At 41.5% G+C, this 16993-nt stretch overlaps 1 protein-coding gene across 2 annotated transcripts in view; it reads left to right on the top strand.

Moving 5' to 3' along the window:
- LOC136944514 (raftlin-like) overlaps positions 1-16993 on the top strand; it is a 42234-nt gene that overhangs the window by 4303 nt on the left and 20938 nt on the right. For both annotated transcript variants that reach the window (XM_067238312.1, XM_067238311.1), the window contains exons 2-3: positions 3492-3660; positions 14644-14821. In XM_067238312.1, coding sequence (XP_067094413.1) covers positions 3516-3660; positions 14644-14821 — 323 coding nt within the window. In that variant the 5' untranslated portion in view covers positions 3492-3515. The remainder of the gene's footprint in view (positions 1-3491; positions 3661-14643; positions 14822-16993) is intronic.

The following is a 16993-nucleotide window of genomic DNA, read 5'->3' as shown; positions in this document are numbered from 1 at the left end:
TCCCTTTGTTTTCTTTTTGTTCACCTCTTTTGTTCTGGCCCCTTTCCCCTTGTCAATGTAGACATCATGGCAGAGCCCCTTTGTTCTCTCTCTCCACCTTTCCTTCTCTGACTGTTTCTCTATCTTAAACTCTCTCTTTGTGTCTCACTTGCTCACTCTCACTGAAAGTGACAGAGACCATATCTGAGGCAAGAGATTATGGTAAACGCTGTTTAAGTAGACTGTAGAAGGATTCTGGGTCTTAGAAGCATGTTAACTCTTGTCTTGTTTATTTTGATGTCAGAAATTATTTTAAAAGATGTACTAATTGAACATATCGAAGTTTGCATATGGTCCTGGGTGCTTATGTTCTTTTTAGATTTGAGAACACATGGGAAACAGGGAAATTAATGGAGCTATTTTTACTTGTCTTTTTGCCTTTGAATATGCACTCTGGGAATAGGAAGAAAGGTTTTGATCTAATTCATAGACATGTAGTATAGATGACACAGTTCCCTGAGATGACATGCTCAGCTCCACTGAACACCAAAAACATCATAGGACATCAAAGATCCCACCGCTATCACTGCTATTAAGTTGTAGTTTGATCACATGCCTTTTCCTCAATTTACAGTAACTCAAAAAGAGACATTGGGCACAACAAATATGTCCCATGACACACAACAGAGATGTGTTTCTAAAATGGACAGCACTCATGGTAACTGGTATGAATCTTCTGTTGCCAACAAGCCTGTGGCCTTCCTCATCATCCTTTATTTGAGAGTCTTCTTGCAGTCCTCTTTCTGTCCCTCCCTCTCTCTCCCACGTTCTACTTGCAATGCATTACAGACCCTTGTCTCACTAACGAATAATCTCCAACCAGTCACCCCATTTCCTCTTCCTTACCTTGATTGGTTTTCACCTTTTCATTCTTCCAGCTCACCTCATTAACTTAGCACACCATTTCCCCCTCCCCACCCCCACACCGACCAGCTCTATCCTTCCACCACCCCTCAACCCCCATCTTTCCCACCAACTGCCCCCTCTTCTAGCAGCGGCTCTTCTTAAGTTATTAGAAAGGTACACAATAGAGATCTATTAAAAGGGGCCAGACGGCAGCCAAGACCCATCAGACTTCCAACCCACCCCATCCTTCCCAAATCTAGCTTTTGCACGCCCTAGAAAACCCAGATGGTGGAAACTGATTACATCAAACTGTTTAAGTAATCAAACCGTCATTTAATAAATGTATAGATTGTATTATTGGGTGTGCTCAAGCCTTCGGCGAGAGCACAACCTTTGTTCTCTCACATATATATTTCTTTCTTTCTTTATTTTCGCCCCCCTAAGGATCAGTCAATATTTGGACTACATACACAACGGCGGTGTCAAAAGGTTCGTCTTGGTAGCGATTGCGTTGGTTGTATTTTTATTTACGTTCCGTTGCATGGTTTAAGTAGAAATTGCGTTTTTGTGGTGAAAAGTGAAGCTAACGGTGGCTAATTTGCTAGCCACAGTCACTGACGTTACTAACGTCACTACGTCACTAACGTCACGAAAACACGCGTGACTACCTGTAGCAGAACATTCGTTTCACATCTGTTAACTTGGGGATAGCTAGGCTAACTATAGCTTTACTGCAAGGCAGCTGCAGGAACGCCACAAGCAAAGAGGCCAGGGTGATAACTATTTACTCATTTTACTTTGTGATGTGAAACACAATTATGAAATGTAATGTACAATATTAGCTGATATTATTAAGGAAGTAGGCCCACATCTACTTTTGGAAACGGTAGTCTACTATTTCACTGAAGCATTAGCATCATGACATTAGCCTCTGTTGCCCGGGCAACACATACTACAGTGGTCTATGATGCATCTGTTTTCAATCTTTAAAATAAACATTCCTCACAAATACATTTTCGTTGTAGGATTTATTATGACATTACATTACAAGTAAACGATTTGTGGGTGAAATTATCATTACCTGGGGTTTCAAACCAGTGTTGCTCACTGCAATGCTGTAGCCTACGCGAGACACTACAAAAACATCTACACAGCTGTAGGAAGTCAAACGGCGACAGAACATGTTCGGCACTCCCTTTACTTAATCAAAAGTCTATCTAACTACTAACCTGAACTTCATTGCCACAGCCTAAACGTTGCCAATCTGTTCATGAAAATAATTAATTTCAGCCTAAACCGTACAACGGAACGTTAAATCCAATTCAACCACAGAATCGCTACCAAGACGAACACAGCAGTAGTCTACTAGTACTGTACCGCAGTAGTACAATTTACCGGGGCAGCTTCTCCACACAGGGCTATATCGCATTTTGCGTTGTTACTGACAATGATCGCTACCAGTGAGCTTTTTATGAATGAGCGATTTTCCACTAAATAAATGTCAAGCTTATTTACGTTTTGGGGGGCATATTTTCAGTTAGCAGATGGGACTGTCTGAATCGCGATTCCATCTTCTACTGCCGGGTAACGTCGTAGAATAATCTTCAAAGGGGGTTCTTTATTAATGAATGAATGCAATGAGTAGGCTAAATTCCTGAAAATATCACGAGAAGGGAAAAACTTAAAAGGACGTGTAAATCATACAGATTAGGTCAATTTTGACACCGGTCTGCCAAATTTATTCGTTGATTCAGCTATGAGGCTGCCTCTTGCAGGGGAAATGAGAAGACATCTATTTCATTCTACACTTCACTCGTATTTTGAGTTGTAAATGAGCAGCAACAAAAATATGCTTTTAAATCTATGTAATCTTTATAAATAATAAGTAGGCCCTATACATTTTTATATAAAATATACAGAAATATCAGTTGTAAAAATGTCATTAAAAACGGACCCCTGTGCAACCGACGCAAGCAAGCACACCCTACAATTTCCCCAGGAATTGTACCCTCTCTAGTTTACTTCTAGAAATTGCTCAAATGGTTTATTGTCATTAGTAACCACACACGTTATGAGTATTCTGAATGTTTAAGGTTTACAGTGCAGTAGGATATAATCTGCTCCGGCCAGTAGAGATGCAGTGACACAGTTACAAGTAATTTGGGTGTTGCCAGGCAAGCAGGAACACCCTGGAACTTCTATCACCCCCTTTGGGATAGAGGGCTCTGGGAACCATGAAAAATCAGGCTCATTTATGACCTTTTATTTATTTATTTGGAGGCGTTATCCGGCATGTTGTTCCTTATTGGTTTTCCCTCTGAAACTCCCTGAGGGACCACGGATCGGATGTCTGTGTGTATGTGTGTGTGGCCTATAGGGTCATGTGTGTATTTAAATGAGAGTGAGCGTTAGAGTGACAGGGATGGGAAGAGAAAAACAGATTAATATTTCCTTCTACCAGACAGCGATGATGCTTTATGACTGGTGTCCAGCTTCATACACAACTACACACACACACACACACATAGAGGGAGAGTAAGGAGAAAATTGATTGATTGAGAGCACACAGAAGATTTAGCCTCCTCTCAACCCTTCTCTCTTTTCAGGGTGCACAAACACACTCCGGAGAGATGGGGTGTGGACTGAGAAAGCTGAAGCCGTCCGAGGAGAACAGTCCAGGGAAGATCTATTCCACACTGAAGAGACCTCAGGTGGAGACCAAGGTGGGGGTGGCCTACACGTACCGCTTCCTGGACTTCCTCATAGGGAAAGATGGTAAGTCTTAAAACTAGATTCCCAATGTAAGATTTTATTTCAAGTTTATAGTTTAAGTGCAAGTATAAGTACATTGGAATAATTTGGTCCAGCTTGTCTTGACAATCTCCGGCAGCCTATCTACCCTTTAATAAAATAATTAACAATAATTCCGAACCAAATATATAATATAAATAAGAATTTGAAATAGGGAAGAATACTGAATTAATTTACATGACAAACGAGAACACTCTAAGCTAGCAATAACAACTCAGAAAACAACCTTACTTGACAGAATACATAACTGTACCATGCTATCTTGTGATTACCAAACATGATCCTCATGGTCCACGTGCCTCCTTTTTGAACCCTAAGCCTTTGTGCAACCCGCCCCTTGCCTACTGACTCCCCCAAACACACTCACACACACACATGCAGGAACTGACACATGCACACAGGCATAGGTGTTTGTTTCTTTGTGAGATCCTGAAACCTGCTATAGGAGCAGGCGCTTGGTTGGGCTAGAGCAGGGCGTGGAGGTTGGGGCTATATATAGCACTCCCTCTGTTATTTCCCCTTAAGACGCAGTCAGGGTTAGAGCAGAGGGTGGGAAGGAGGGTAGGTGGGGACCGGAGGTTGTGGGGGAGAGGCATCTCTGTGAATCTGAGCAATACTGTCTAAGGGATGGAGGCTGTGACAGTTTATTAGTCTTCATTAGTTTGTCAGTCTGACTGGAGTGGATGGATGAGGAGAAGCAGCCTAGCTGTCTGGGTGTCTGTCCATCTCTAAGTTTTTGTGGTGCTGTATTGCTAACTAATAATGGTAACAACACAATGTCATCATTGCCAAATACCAGTAGGAATGTATGTAAACTACTCAGTAAGCGACAAGACATACATCTGTAGTAGAAGTTCTTTATTCTACACAATTGTTGAATCAATGTTTTTCAATTATTGTTCAATTGGCCTACTTTTCCATCCAGATCCTGTATATTTAAAGACATGGACCTAAAGTACTAAGTGACAGCTCCGTCCAAGGTATATAAGCTTTACACATCAGTCATAAAGTTGTATGGAAGGATGTATCTGTGTGAAAATGAACAAAAAAAACGGTGTCTTCACCAGCTGACTGCAGACAGCATGTACTTGTTATGTTGTCCTTGAAATCAAAACCACACACATAAACCATAGATGCACACATACACTCAGACACCCAATTTGATTTAATCTTAGTGCCAGACACATTATTTATATGCAAACCTCCGCAAGGCCTCGTGTCCTCTGGTTAATAGAAGCTGTGTGGCAGGTGAGTGACATGTAGAAGCAGCTTTCTCCCAGCGCTCGACTCACCGCTCTAAAGATGGAGGGTGATGAGGGGAGGTCAGCAGGACACCCGTGCAGGGTTCTGAGTGGAGATTAGCCATGAAACCAGGCATCCAGGGTATATCCAGGTTCCATGCTCCTAGAGGCGGAATTAAAAGTCGGGTCTCAGGGTAATGACATTGAAGAGTGAATTCATGGTCACCTGCTTTCACATTAGATTTCCATTATATTCTCACTGTGGGGGCTGTTGCAATGACAGAGATCAAACACACTTCATGCAGAGCATGTTTCCTATGTAAATCTACGTCAAAAGCACGACAGGCTGTAGAAAAGAATGTTTGCGTGTATATAAGTGGCCTTGAATAGTCACATCGTACAGAATTAATGACGATTATGATGATGATGGCCAGTAGTCACCTGGTATCACGCTGCTCATAAGCACGAATTGTGTCCCGGTGCATGATTATCTGAAATGATTTGTGCTACACAGAGATAAATAAAACCCATGCATTTTTGGAGCACAGTTTTTTGACTTGAGAGGTATCTATCTCTAACCCTAACCCAAGTTGCAATAGTAATTGTAATAATTATAGTATATTATTGTTGCTTGCTTTTTTCTACAGGTACACTCTTTTGAGGTTCATGTTGTTTAATTTGTAACTTGTTTAACTACATGCTCTTATGGTTCTCCCCATTGGCATTTATTTGCTTGTCACAATGTATGCTTCATGTTTGGCTACTCGCAATGTTCTGGGGCTATCTCGTTGTTATGATCAGTGATCTATGCTCTTTTGTAAACCTCTCTCTTGGAAGTCGCTTTGGATAAAAGTGTCTGCTAAATGAATAAATGTAAATGTTAATGTAATACACTTCAACAACAACAACAAAAATATGATCTTGCAAGTGGTTAAATGACACAATTAATACAGATTCCAAGTAGCTTCAGTCATATGAATATTTTTTTCAGTCTGAAAGTCAAACTGGAACAAAGGCCCTTGACAACCGTTTTAACCATGATCTTGGTTCACTGTCTTGTCTCTGAGTCTCTGTTTCATTATATTGCACACATACAGTACAGCAAAGTATCAGTTAGTCATGTGTGAAAGAAGAAAGATAGAGCAGGGTTTAAGGCTTTGGCAAACTCAGCAGCATCAACTCAGTACATCTTCAAACCAGAGCTAATGCTGACAGTGTTTTTGCATGAACAGGAAACGCACATTTCGGCATAGTTCCTTCCCCTCCATATCCTCTATTTTCTCTCTCTCTCTCTCTCTCTCTCTCTCTCTCTCTCTCTCTCTCTCTCTCTCTCTCTCTCTCTCTCTCTCTCTCTCTCTCTCTCTCTCTCTCTCTCTCTCTCTCTCTCTCTCTCTCTCTCTCTCTCTCTCTCTCTCTCACTCTCTCTCTGTCTCTCTCACTCTCTCTCTCTCTCTCTCTTTCCCCCTCTCTCTCTCTTGCTATTTTTCTTGATCTCTCTAATCCTTATCTGAGCCTGTGTCAGTACAATAGGTTTTTTTCCATTTGTATTTGAGGTACTTTATTGCTGTGTCCAAGGTCTTCTTTTTGTGGTGGCTAAAGCTTGATTTAGCTGACAGAATGGAGATAAAACAGTTTTGGGCGGGCTGGTAGCTCTTTCTTTTTGAGTGTTTGATGCCTGATGGTACAGTATGTGTATGTGTGTGTGTGTGGAAACATCCCTGAATTACTCAGTGTTTTCTATTCTAAGTTGTCTTCCCGACAGACACACAATAAGGCCACCGCCCCCACACAGCTTTATTTGGTCGCATAGCCTTCTTACTCAGTTCCATTATGCTAGTATTGATTGTGCTGAAATTAAATCTAGGCCCCCGATGGTGCCAGAGTAAACAATCTAAATTCAACAAAACACCTTTTCAAACCTTGCCCCTGCCTTCAAAGAACCAACCGGAGGAACAATTCGATTTTAGATTTAGATTAGAATTAGATTTATTTTTTGGGGGGGGGGGGGAGTCATATACTTTATATAGCCTGTATTACAGTATCATGTCTATGTCACTCTAAAACTTAAAGGTAAAGCTAGGTTGGTTAGGGTTTAAAGGAACTGAACCTGAACTTTGACCTCACTTCCTGAGAGCCATGCTAGCTAAGGATGTCTCTGCTTTAAAAGCTTAAGTTTCACTTTAAGGTTTTGTTGACATTGATTCTTTGAGAAAACATTGTTGTGCATAATCAAGACATATTTAGGCTCTGAAATGGCATTTGAGAGGTAAGGCCTAACATATTACACTCACAGCCCCTCACTCAAAGACCTTTGTCTTTGTAGCATTCTCTTCTAAAAGCCAATTTATGTAAGCTTCCTGGCTCTCTGAAGTAGTTTGATTCCCCTCTGAGCTAGAAAAGTATGAAAAGTCAGACTTTTCCAAACATTGTAAGTTGTATCTCATTAGATTGGTTCACTAAGACGGGGCTTCATCTCCACCCACTCTGTTGTCTGAACGAGTATGAGACTCAGCTGAGCAGGAATCAGTCTGAAGGACTCTCCATTAATAACTGAACAAAGCACTCCTGCAAACAAATTGACAAACTTGGTGGGCAAAATAGGTGTGAAATGTTTGAGGCCATGAAATCTACTTTGTCGGAGAGTGGCCTGTAACTACATGGATGGAAGAAGCTGTATTGACAAAGCAGCTCTCCAGATAAGGTCATGCAGCAGTATTTAAACTCACAGCACCTAGAGTGCTTTTGGCATGTTTATCATACTGTGAAAGTAGTTTGTTTCAGAAGCTATTCCTCAGACATGTGCATTTCACTCTATTTCAAGATTCATCGAACACACTTACTTGTCACATCGATAGTTTTGTACAATTCTTAAGTAGAATGAAGGCATCAAAAAACCAATTCTAAGTAAGCAAGCCCTAAATGACTCACTGCCTTTTACATGTAAAAGATTGATACAGGTGGTGCACATGTTCTGTTTTGAATTTCTTGGGAAATATATCTCACTTGTGCATGGATTAATGATTACAGATCCATATTGGAATAGACTCAACATCGAAATTGTTACATTGTGCCTACGACATAGTTTCCATGGATTCATTCATAGTGGCGGGATGTTAGTTTCCATGACAATTTGCCACCTGTTGCTTGACGTAGCCTCCCATCTGTTTGGGAGATTGAGGTGTATGGGGCCGATTAGATGAAGAACTAATTACTTTTGAAGAGGATGTGAGTGATATCCTCATTCATTAATGAAGGCTCTGTCTCAGGGCCTCTTTCATTAGCTTTTCAGGGCTGTCAATGTATTTGTAATAATTAATATTCACATTTTTGCAATGTACAAATATGTCTTAAATGCTGATGCTTCCCTACAGAAACGTTTTAGTAAGATGGAAACATTGTTATCAAGTTTAAACTTGAGTGAAAAAATGCTGTTTTCCCAAACATGTGCTTGAATTATATCACATTACTTAACAACTGAATGCCATTTTTGATGTGCGATAATAGTACACATTATAAGATTAAAGTTAGTATGCAGTTTCCATCATTGTATTTCAGGGCCTCCATTTTAAATCAGACTTTTGTTTTCCACAGTTACTTAATATAACAGAACCAGCCAAATGTATGAATATGTTATTTATGATATTCATGACACATGCTTAGCTTTATGAAAATCCCCCAAATTATTGTGTTTATTCATTGAATTTGTTATTGACTCTCAACTAATGACATTAATAAATATTTCACATAATTTATGCTATGAATACACTGGCAAACAAGTTGTTCTGAATTTGACAGAATGCCAGGAATCCATGTAAGACTAACCAAATCAAATCAAAATGTTTTTGTATAGCCCTTTTAACACGCAAGCATGTCACAGAGGGCTTCCCATACGCCCATAGAACTGCCCCTCAACCAACCTAAACCCTCAAGGACTAACTGTTAATTATGCAACCCACATCACAGAGTCACAGTTTTTGAGGTGAGGCTTGCACTGGAGACTTTAGATGCAGGTGATAACAGGTGATGTACATAACAGCTCAGTGTACAGCTCTCACTCTCATGTATAAACGACCCATGTAACATACCGGTTTACTATGTCACGCACTCTGGCAGTAATTAAGGAGGAACTATGGCCCTTACATGAAATGTTTAATTTGGTGATTCTAAAGGAATGTTAGGGGCCCGAAGTTGTTAGTGTGTCATTACATGTCATTACATGTACTGTATCCAACACAAACAAAAGTAACACATGCTCATCCAAGCAATGTCAAGTATGTTACTATACCCCTCTCCATCCTCCCATAACAAACTGAACTGGAACCCGCTCTGCTAACAAACAGATTTAAACATGTAACACATGTACTGTAATTGAGTCTTGCCATTGGTTGAAAAACCGTACGTCAATGGATTCGGCATGGGCATTGAGGAACAACCTGCTCATTTAACACTGCTTGTCTCTCAAGAGCCGTCTCCAGGCAACAGCCCTGTCAGCGGATATGCATGGACAAAAACCCGTGCAGAGAGTTCCTGTCAAGCAAATGTGATGGAGGTAGACTTAATTCCAGGGAGTCCTTTACCTGCAATTTATAAACCTTTTACTGGCTGAGCAAATAACAGGTCGTTTTTCTTCCATCAAGACGCCAGGCACCTTTTTTATGCCCTGTTACAAAATACAGAGCCAAGTCTGCAGATGAACTCTCCGTGCTTCTCTGCTCTTTCATGAAGGCTTACCCGAGTTAGTTTGGAGATTGAGCGTTTCAGGGCATGCATATGTATGTGGAGATTTACTAAGAGACAGCCTTAAATGCACTGTCTAGACGGAGCAAGCACAATTGCATTCATATTTGGCATTCTTGCCCATTCTATGTGCCCAACAAAACCAGAGACTAAACATCTGATCAGTATTCAAGCTATGGAGAGGTGTGGTCTCTTGATGACTGACTGCAAACGTCTTCCAGGATGCCCTATGTCCCAATTCTCACTTGTAAGCTGTCATATAGCTGACATGGCCTGTCATAACGTAAAACATGCTTACAGTTCCTCTGTACCACATTTCCCCTCCGAATTATGACTGGGTGCAGTGGTTTTATTAAAGATGATTAGCATGTGTCATGTATCATTATGCTGTAAAGGAAACAGGACCAGTGTGTTCTGTACCCACTTTAGGTGTTATCCAAGCACCCACGCTACGAAGTCACATGGCCAGTGCGCAACTGTGACTTGTGACTTGTGCGTCTGTGTGTACGAGCACGTATGCATGCATGTGTCAGTCTCCAAGCAAATGTGTACTGTAGGGGTCAGAGTTTGTGTCAGTGGGTGTAAGCAAATCTGAAATCTGTACGTGTGTATGAGTGAATGAGGGAGTAGGGGCACCAGCAGGTCTCTCGCACAATGACTCATTAGTTGGGTAATTAGGGCACAAGGCTGTGCCCCCAAGGCTCTACAGAGCAGTACTGTGAGCCAGGACTACTAATGACGAGTTGCGGCCGAGAGCCGTGTGGAGGTTCTGGGGAGGGGGGAGTGGAGAGACTGGCCCCATGTTGGAAGCAAGAGGGTAGACAGTTACAAGAATAAAGGTAGAAGAAAGAGCAGGGGGGGGAGACAGGGAGAGGGTGGGAATAGAGGGAGGTGGAAAGGGAACGCAGGGGGGAAAGAGAGGAGGTAAGAGAAAGGGAGGTGGGAACAGGGGAGCTGCTGGCATTTCCATTTTCAGTGTCACAGCTAATGACACAGCAACAAGGTACAGCGAGAGAGAGGCCCATAGGTGGTCCTCAGAAGGGAGAGAGGGTTCAGGGGAGTCAAAGGACATTTTACAGTAATTGGCTTTAAATAAGGATAGCACTGCTCTGGAAAGATAATCATCGGGTAGATGTTCATGTTATTGTAGCCTAATGTTGCCAATTAGGATAATATGATAAAACTACCTAGTACTTAGAAAGGGTAAAGGAAGGGTTTAGGACGTTTCACTGGGTTCATGTAAAAAAACAAAGGCGGTTATTAGGTTACAGTCACAGCCACAACCTTGTAACATAGGCAGGTACCCTACTCAAGTTGCAAGATCGCAGTTGTTGTTTCCAGTACATGATTACATGATCCTGCTTTGCCACACATTGCCACATCCCGAAGTTAAAGCAACGCTGACTTTTAAAATGTTTACGAAACATTCTCTCGATCTCTACATTACTCAAAGAAATAGAGCATTTGATATCAATATGAGACAGTGGCTGAGCCTAGTGCAAATGTAGTAATAGACTCATGACATAAACAGACTTCAGTAATAATAATGGTGAGATAGAATGATACCCAAGTACAGATAGCAGATGAATGGATCGGAAGCTCTTTTCCTGCTAGCCCCAGTTATCTAATTTATTGCAGATGTTTTTTTTCCTCTCTCAAGGTTCATGCAAATCGTATTGAAGCGTGTCCACTCCCGGCAGAGCACTGTGTGTTTGCTCAGCCCCCGTGCTCCAATATCTCAGCTTATTAATTTCATATTTGCTCATTTCTTTTTCAAACACATTGACTGATGGAGACGAAGGGGCTTTAGATCGACTCTGCTTACATGACGAAGGCAAGAGTGGAAGGTTTCATAACAGATGTAAGATTCAAAACTCTGTACAGGGAGAGTTTTGGCATGGTAGTAATGTGGTTGTCATCAAAACAATCTGATCTTAACAAGCATAAACAAACATACTTATGCACACTTTTATTGTCACTCAGGTTGTTATAATCTAACATATTTCTATGTATGTCTTTTTGTTCAAACTATAGAGCATACAGTATCACAGCATGCTACTGTATGCTTGCTGTGCAGTATAGTACAGACATTAGTAATCTCTACTAAATGGATGCATTTTACCACTTGCACTTTTTCATCTCACAGATGAAACTGGTATGGATTCCTTTACAAGTTTCCCACATTTTGGTTTCCTTCTTGTTGTTACATAGGAGTCTTTGTTTGATGGGTCTGTGTTAACACAATTTTCCAGAAAACCAATTTGTTGGTTGTCAGCCAGGAGCCTTCTTTCTCATGATTTGTCACAGCATGATTTGTTCTTGTTTCTTTCTGATGCAAGCAAAATGTTTCTGAGTGAATCAAAACATGGGCAGAAATAATTGTCTTTCTATTTCCTGATAAGGTTACCTACTGAAGACCGCTTGTCCAGATGGTCATATGCTTTACAAAGATCCTCACATTTTGAGGACATTGGACATTAGACACAGTAAAGGCTACGTACAGGAGCTAATCTGTAATATCTACCTTCAAAGCAATTTGCCCAGATCTTGTTGCTGCGTCAACACTTCCGCCACATCTCAAGATTTCACATAACTTGGTAATAACAAGATGTAAGGAGGAGGATACACATGATAAAAGTTGGATTTCTACAAGCTTTTGGAAGAAACATTCGGCCACTTATTCCCAATGGGTGTTTTCCCATTGGTCCCTGATGAAAATAATTGTATTTGCTGTTGACCAATCTAACCAGAAGAGTTCAGAGCAGAAGTAAAGTGTTTTAAACTTGTGCTGATAATCACCATTTCACAGACCAGGCAAATACAGCATCCAGTCCCTGGGGAAAGAACTGGATGTTTATGCATCCTCCAAAAAAGAGGAAACTAAAATCACAGATCACACATTATGTCCAAGGGCAGCTTGTGGGGAAGAAGAAATACAACCGTTCCACCATTTTGAAATGGTTGGCCTATTTCTTTGTGTTAATTCTTCCATGCCTTGTTAACTCCCGGAGCTCATGTTGTGGCCGTTTAGGACAGAGTGTGATTGAGAAATTCTTAAAATATATTTTTAGCAAACCAGTCTCTGGCCTGAGGGGACAGAGCCGTTCAAAGCCGTTTCACAATGGGCCGTTGGATCCATGCCCAGGAGAGTCCTGACTGAATCAGCTTTATTCCGCTTCACAATGTTGCTTTCTAATTGGCAGTGGGAGCCTTGTTCCATTACCACCTTTCCTCTTTTGGTATCCTGGTGATAGACTGTCTAAATATGCGACAATATAGTGTTAAAGTAATTACAGCCAGCCTTTGATTTTACAGACTGATTTTAGTTGCCCATGTCTACTTTATTTAAGACTGGGCACATCTTCCATACTAAGGCTTAATGTCCCTGTGATCAATGTACAGTAGATGAAGTGTTTACAACCTTTCAACCTTGTTATTTCATTACTATGAACTATGAACACAAGAGGAGCTCCCTGAGTCCCCAGTCATAAACTACCATCACTGCTAATGTTTTTTTTATATGGCAGGTGATATGATAAATGAAAGTCAGTGTCAATAGCATATTATCTGTAATGGAGGAAAGCCTGCCAGTACAGTAACACTGTAAATCTATAGACAAACAATACATATATATGCAGTATATACTTAGATACATTCGTGAAGTATACCTATACTATATGTACATATACACAGCAATTCTGGCCCCAGCATAACCTCCCATATGTCCACAGTTTCCATGGACCATTTCCCTTTCTCTAATCCTGATTCTATGGTCAAAAGTGACAGACCTTGCACTGCAATCTCTCCCTCTTGGCGGCTTCCCACACACCACAGCTGTTTGGACTGGTTTAAATGCCGCTCTCACTGTGGATTCTGAAAGCTCAGCCGTCAATCGACCAGGGACCAGGTTCCCCCACCCATTTGCTGGCTCTTCTCTCTCACTTTTCTTTCTCTCAGAGAGATCCTCATTAGCATACATTCTGTTTTGATTGGCTGGCCAGGACAGGAGCTCTGTGTGTGCTTGTTGTTGCACAGCTGGGTGATTCTGAAGTGAGGATGACACTCTGTCTCTGACACTGTTTTGCATGGCTTGGCTTGGGCTGTCGAGATAGCATTGAAGACAAACATTTCATAACAATAATAAAGAACACCTCTTTATTCTTTTCTATTTTCTTTTCTATCCATGTCAAATACCTGGTTATTCAGCAAGTGTAGGTTATTGCTCCCAACCATGTACAGTAGCCTACATTTTCAGGGAAGTTTAGTTAAGGGATGTTAGTTTCCTCCAGGATCACAAATGACTCTTATTGAGAGACTTGTTGCTCTTGTTGGTTAGTCATAACTGATTTAAATTCTTGTACTCGCTGTGAAATATATTATTGTTGCTTGCTTTTCTACATGTACACTCTTGCACTTTGAGGTTCATGTTGTTTAATTGTGACTTAACAACATGCTCTTGTGGTTCTGGCCTTTGGCACTTATTTGGTTTTTCACAATGTATGCTTCATGTTTTGGTTACCAGCAATGTTTGGGGCGTTGTTATGATCAGTGACCTACGCACTTTTGTAAAGCTCTATCTTGGAAGTCACTTTGGATAAAAGTCTGCTAAATGAATAAATGTAAATGGAAGGGAAGGGGAAGGGAATGTAGCATTAAAGCTCTAATATTTTCTAGAGTTTAAAACATATTCTTAAATGGATTCTGAGTTGGGGGTGTTTACTGCCCTTGCAAATCATTTCATTTTGTCTTTGAAACTTGTACTGTTGGTGAAAAATATAAAGGCTTTTTCAAAAATATTTTTGGTTGCATTCAAGTTTGGGTCTGGTTAGTCCTTTGTAGTCCATACATGTATGCAAATGTCTTGTCTTTTTGGTTTGTCATTGTAGCTCCACACTGATTCAGTTGCCTGTGTTTAACATTCTCCAAGATAATGACGTGCCTAATCAATCCCTCCTGTCTTCTTTTTAAGATGGCACATCCACCCTGCGCCTCGTTTCAGTGAGGGAACTTCCCTCCCAGCTCCAAGACCTCTACCAGCAAGGCTTTGTACTGGCAGCAGTCCACCCTTTCATCCATCCCTGTGGACCTGACACAACCAGCACCCAGCATCAACTGTACCGGGCTGTACTTTCTCGACTCAACGAGGGGTATGAATGTTGTTAATACTAAAAAGATGAATACAATTTGTTTATATTTTGTAGTGCAAAAGAAAGTCATTAAATTGCAGAAACAGGAACGAGGGGGCAGAGTTAAGAGATCAGATGTTGGCATGTGAGAAGTGACATTATTAGTTTTTAATTTACATTTTGGACGAATATGTAAATGTGACATTTTATCTTAAACATCTGTGTTAAGAGATTTGGGAATTAATCAGTGTAGATTTGGACCAAGCAAGCTGAAAAGGACAGTTGTTTCTGGAAATGAGTCAGCAATAATCTCATCCCAAGCCTCTGATGCCCTGGCCAAAATCTGCTCATGGTCCAAAGTCACATCTGCCCCCTGCATCTGCCCTCCACACCCTACCCAAGTGCCTCCAGGCATTGCATGGAAGGTGGGTATCAGATTGGTCAGGGCATATTTTCCAGCTCCAAGGGTAGGTGAAGGGCATTGTGGGGCAGTGGAGGATGGTAAAGGATGAGTGGCCAAGCAGTTCCACATCACCAGATAGCTTTTCTGAAGGGACTGCGGTTTAATGCCTCTTTACTGGGAGTGTTTGGCCATATGGGTGAAGTGTGTGTGTGGTCGTGTGTATTTGTATGTGTCTGTCTGTGTATGTGTGTGTACTGTATGTGTATGTATTCATCTGGTGGTTTGGTGAAAAACCACTTGTGACTATACCCAAGATATGTTACATGTTCAGCATTTGAACCTCTCACCCCCCCTTCTCATCCATGTTTCATGGCCTGTGTGTGTGTCTGTGAGTCTGTGTGTGTGTGTGTGTGTGTGTGTGTGTGTGTGTGTGTGTGTGTGTGTGTGTGTCTGATCGCAGCAGAGGTCTGCTGGGAGGGGAGCCTGGTCTTTGTAGTGAATCTACAGCTGCAGACCCATAAAACAGATTATGTTTAAGATTACCTCCTTCTGAATTTCATGTCCAGGAATTTACCTCAAATTCCTTTAAATTATTCTGTAAATTTCATAGACGAGTAATTATAGACCAGTTCCTCAGAATGTTGTGGATTTAAGATAATTTCTTATCTTTTGATTGTGTGTGCCTGATTGCTTTATAAATGCACCCTTCAAGTGTCTCCTGTTCTGTTGGTCAATAACGTGCTTCCATTGACGAAGGATATCCCACCTCTCCACACACAGAAACATTCATAAACACAGTGTTTGGTCAATGAACTTGTGTCTGGACAAAGGAAAATAAACAAGTTATTGATTCTGTGTGTCACAACATGGATGAATGAGCAGCAGCCAGGCTGCCTTCCCTCTTGAGAGGAAGAATCCGTGAGAGAAAGTAGGCAGTGGCTGGATGTCGAGGAAAGAGGGAAAGAAGATCACAGCCGGGGTGTGAAGAGAGAGGCACAGAAGGAGAAAGAGAATGAAAAGGCGAGAGGGGGTGCCATCCTTTGATGACTCTGACCAAGCCCAAGCCCGCTTTATCTCAGCGTCTGTCAACTTGAAGACGGCTGCTCACATCAGCAGCAGCCTCGGGGGATGAAATCGGGAGAAATAAAACAAATCAAATGTGGAGCATCTCCACTTCCTGTCACCCTGTCAGTCCCCGTGAATCAAAAGGAAGAATAGAGAGGGAGAGAAAATGCGGATGAAAGCTTGACGGTGCACCCGTTCATCACACTCTGAAAACAAACAGACCCCAAAGTGTCCTCTGTGCTTGACGGTGCTCTGCGAGTCAACCAGAGACAACAGAGACCGAGAGGGAGGGGAGGGAGAGAGTGGGAAAGGAGAGAGAAACAGAGATGGAGAGACGGAAATAAATAAGGAAGGAGAAAGCCAAAACAACAGCTAGGCTCTGCTTAGCAGCTGGATCAGTCAGTGTTTAGTATGCACACAGTTTCTTTGGATACAGTCCCAGCCAAATCTCTACAGTATTAGCCTGAATTCTAAAGCCAAATGAAGAATGATATATCCATACCGTAGGGTGACATTACAGGAGATTAAATAGAGCACCGAATCCACGGACCATGTAGGCTACATTAAGCTGAGCGCCATTGGTACATGTTTAACACTGTCACCTGCATGGTATACAGGGTTAAGTGCACCAGAATTTTAAAAGTGCAACAGGCTTGACTGTGATTTGTTATTGGTGGCAATCAGAGCCAGGTAGAACTCTGCAATGCAAACGGAATGGATTGGAC

This window comes from Osmerus mordax, chromosome 6 (genome assembly GCF_038355195.1).
Source record: "Osmerus mordax isolate fOsmMor3 chromosome 6, fOsmMor3.pri, whole genome shotgun sequence".
NCBI lineage: Eukaryota > Metazoa > Chordata > Actinopteri > Osmeriformes > Osmeridae > Osmerus > Osmerus mordax.
Note: the sequence above shows the minus strand (reverse complement) of the source record. Positions and strands in the feature narration are given on the sequence as shown.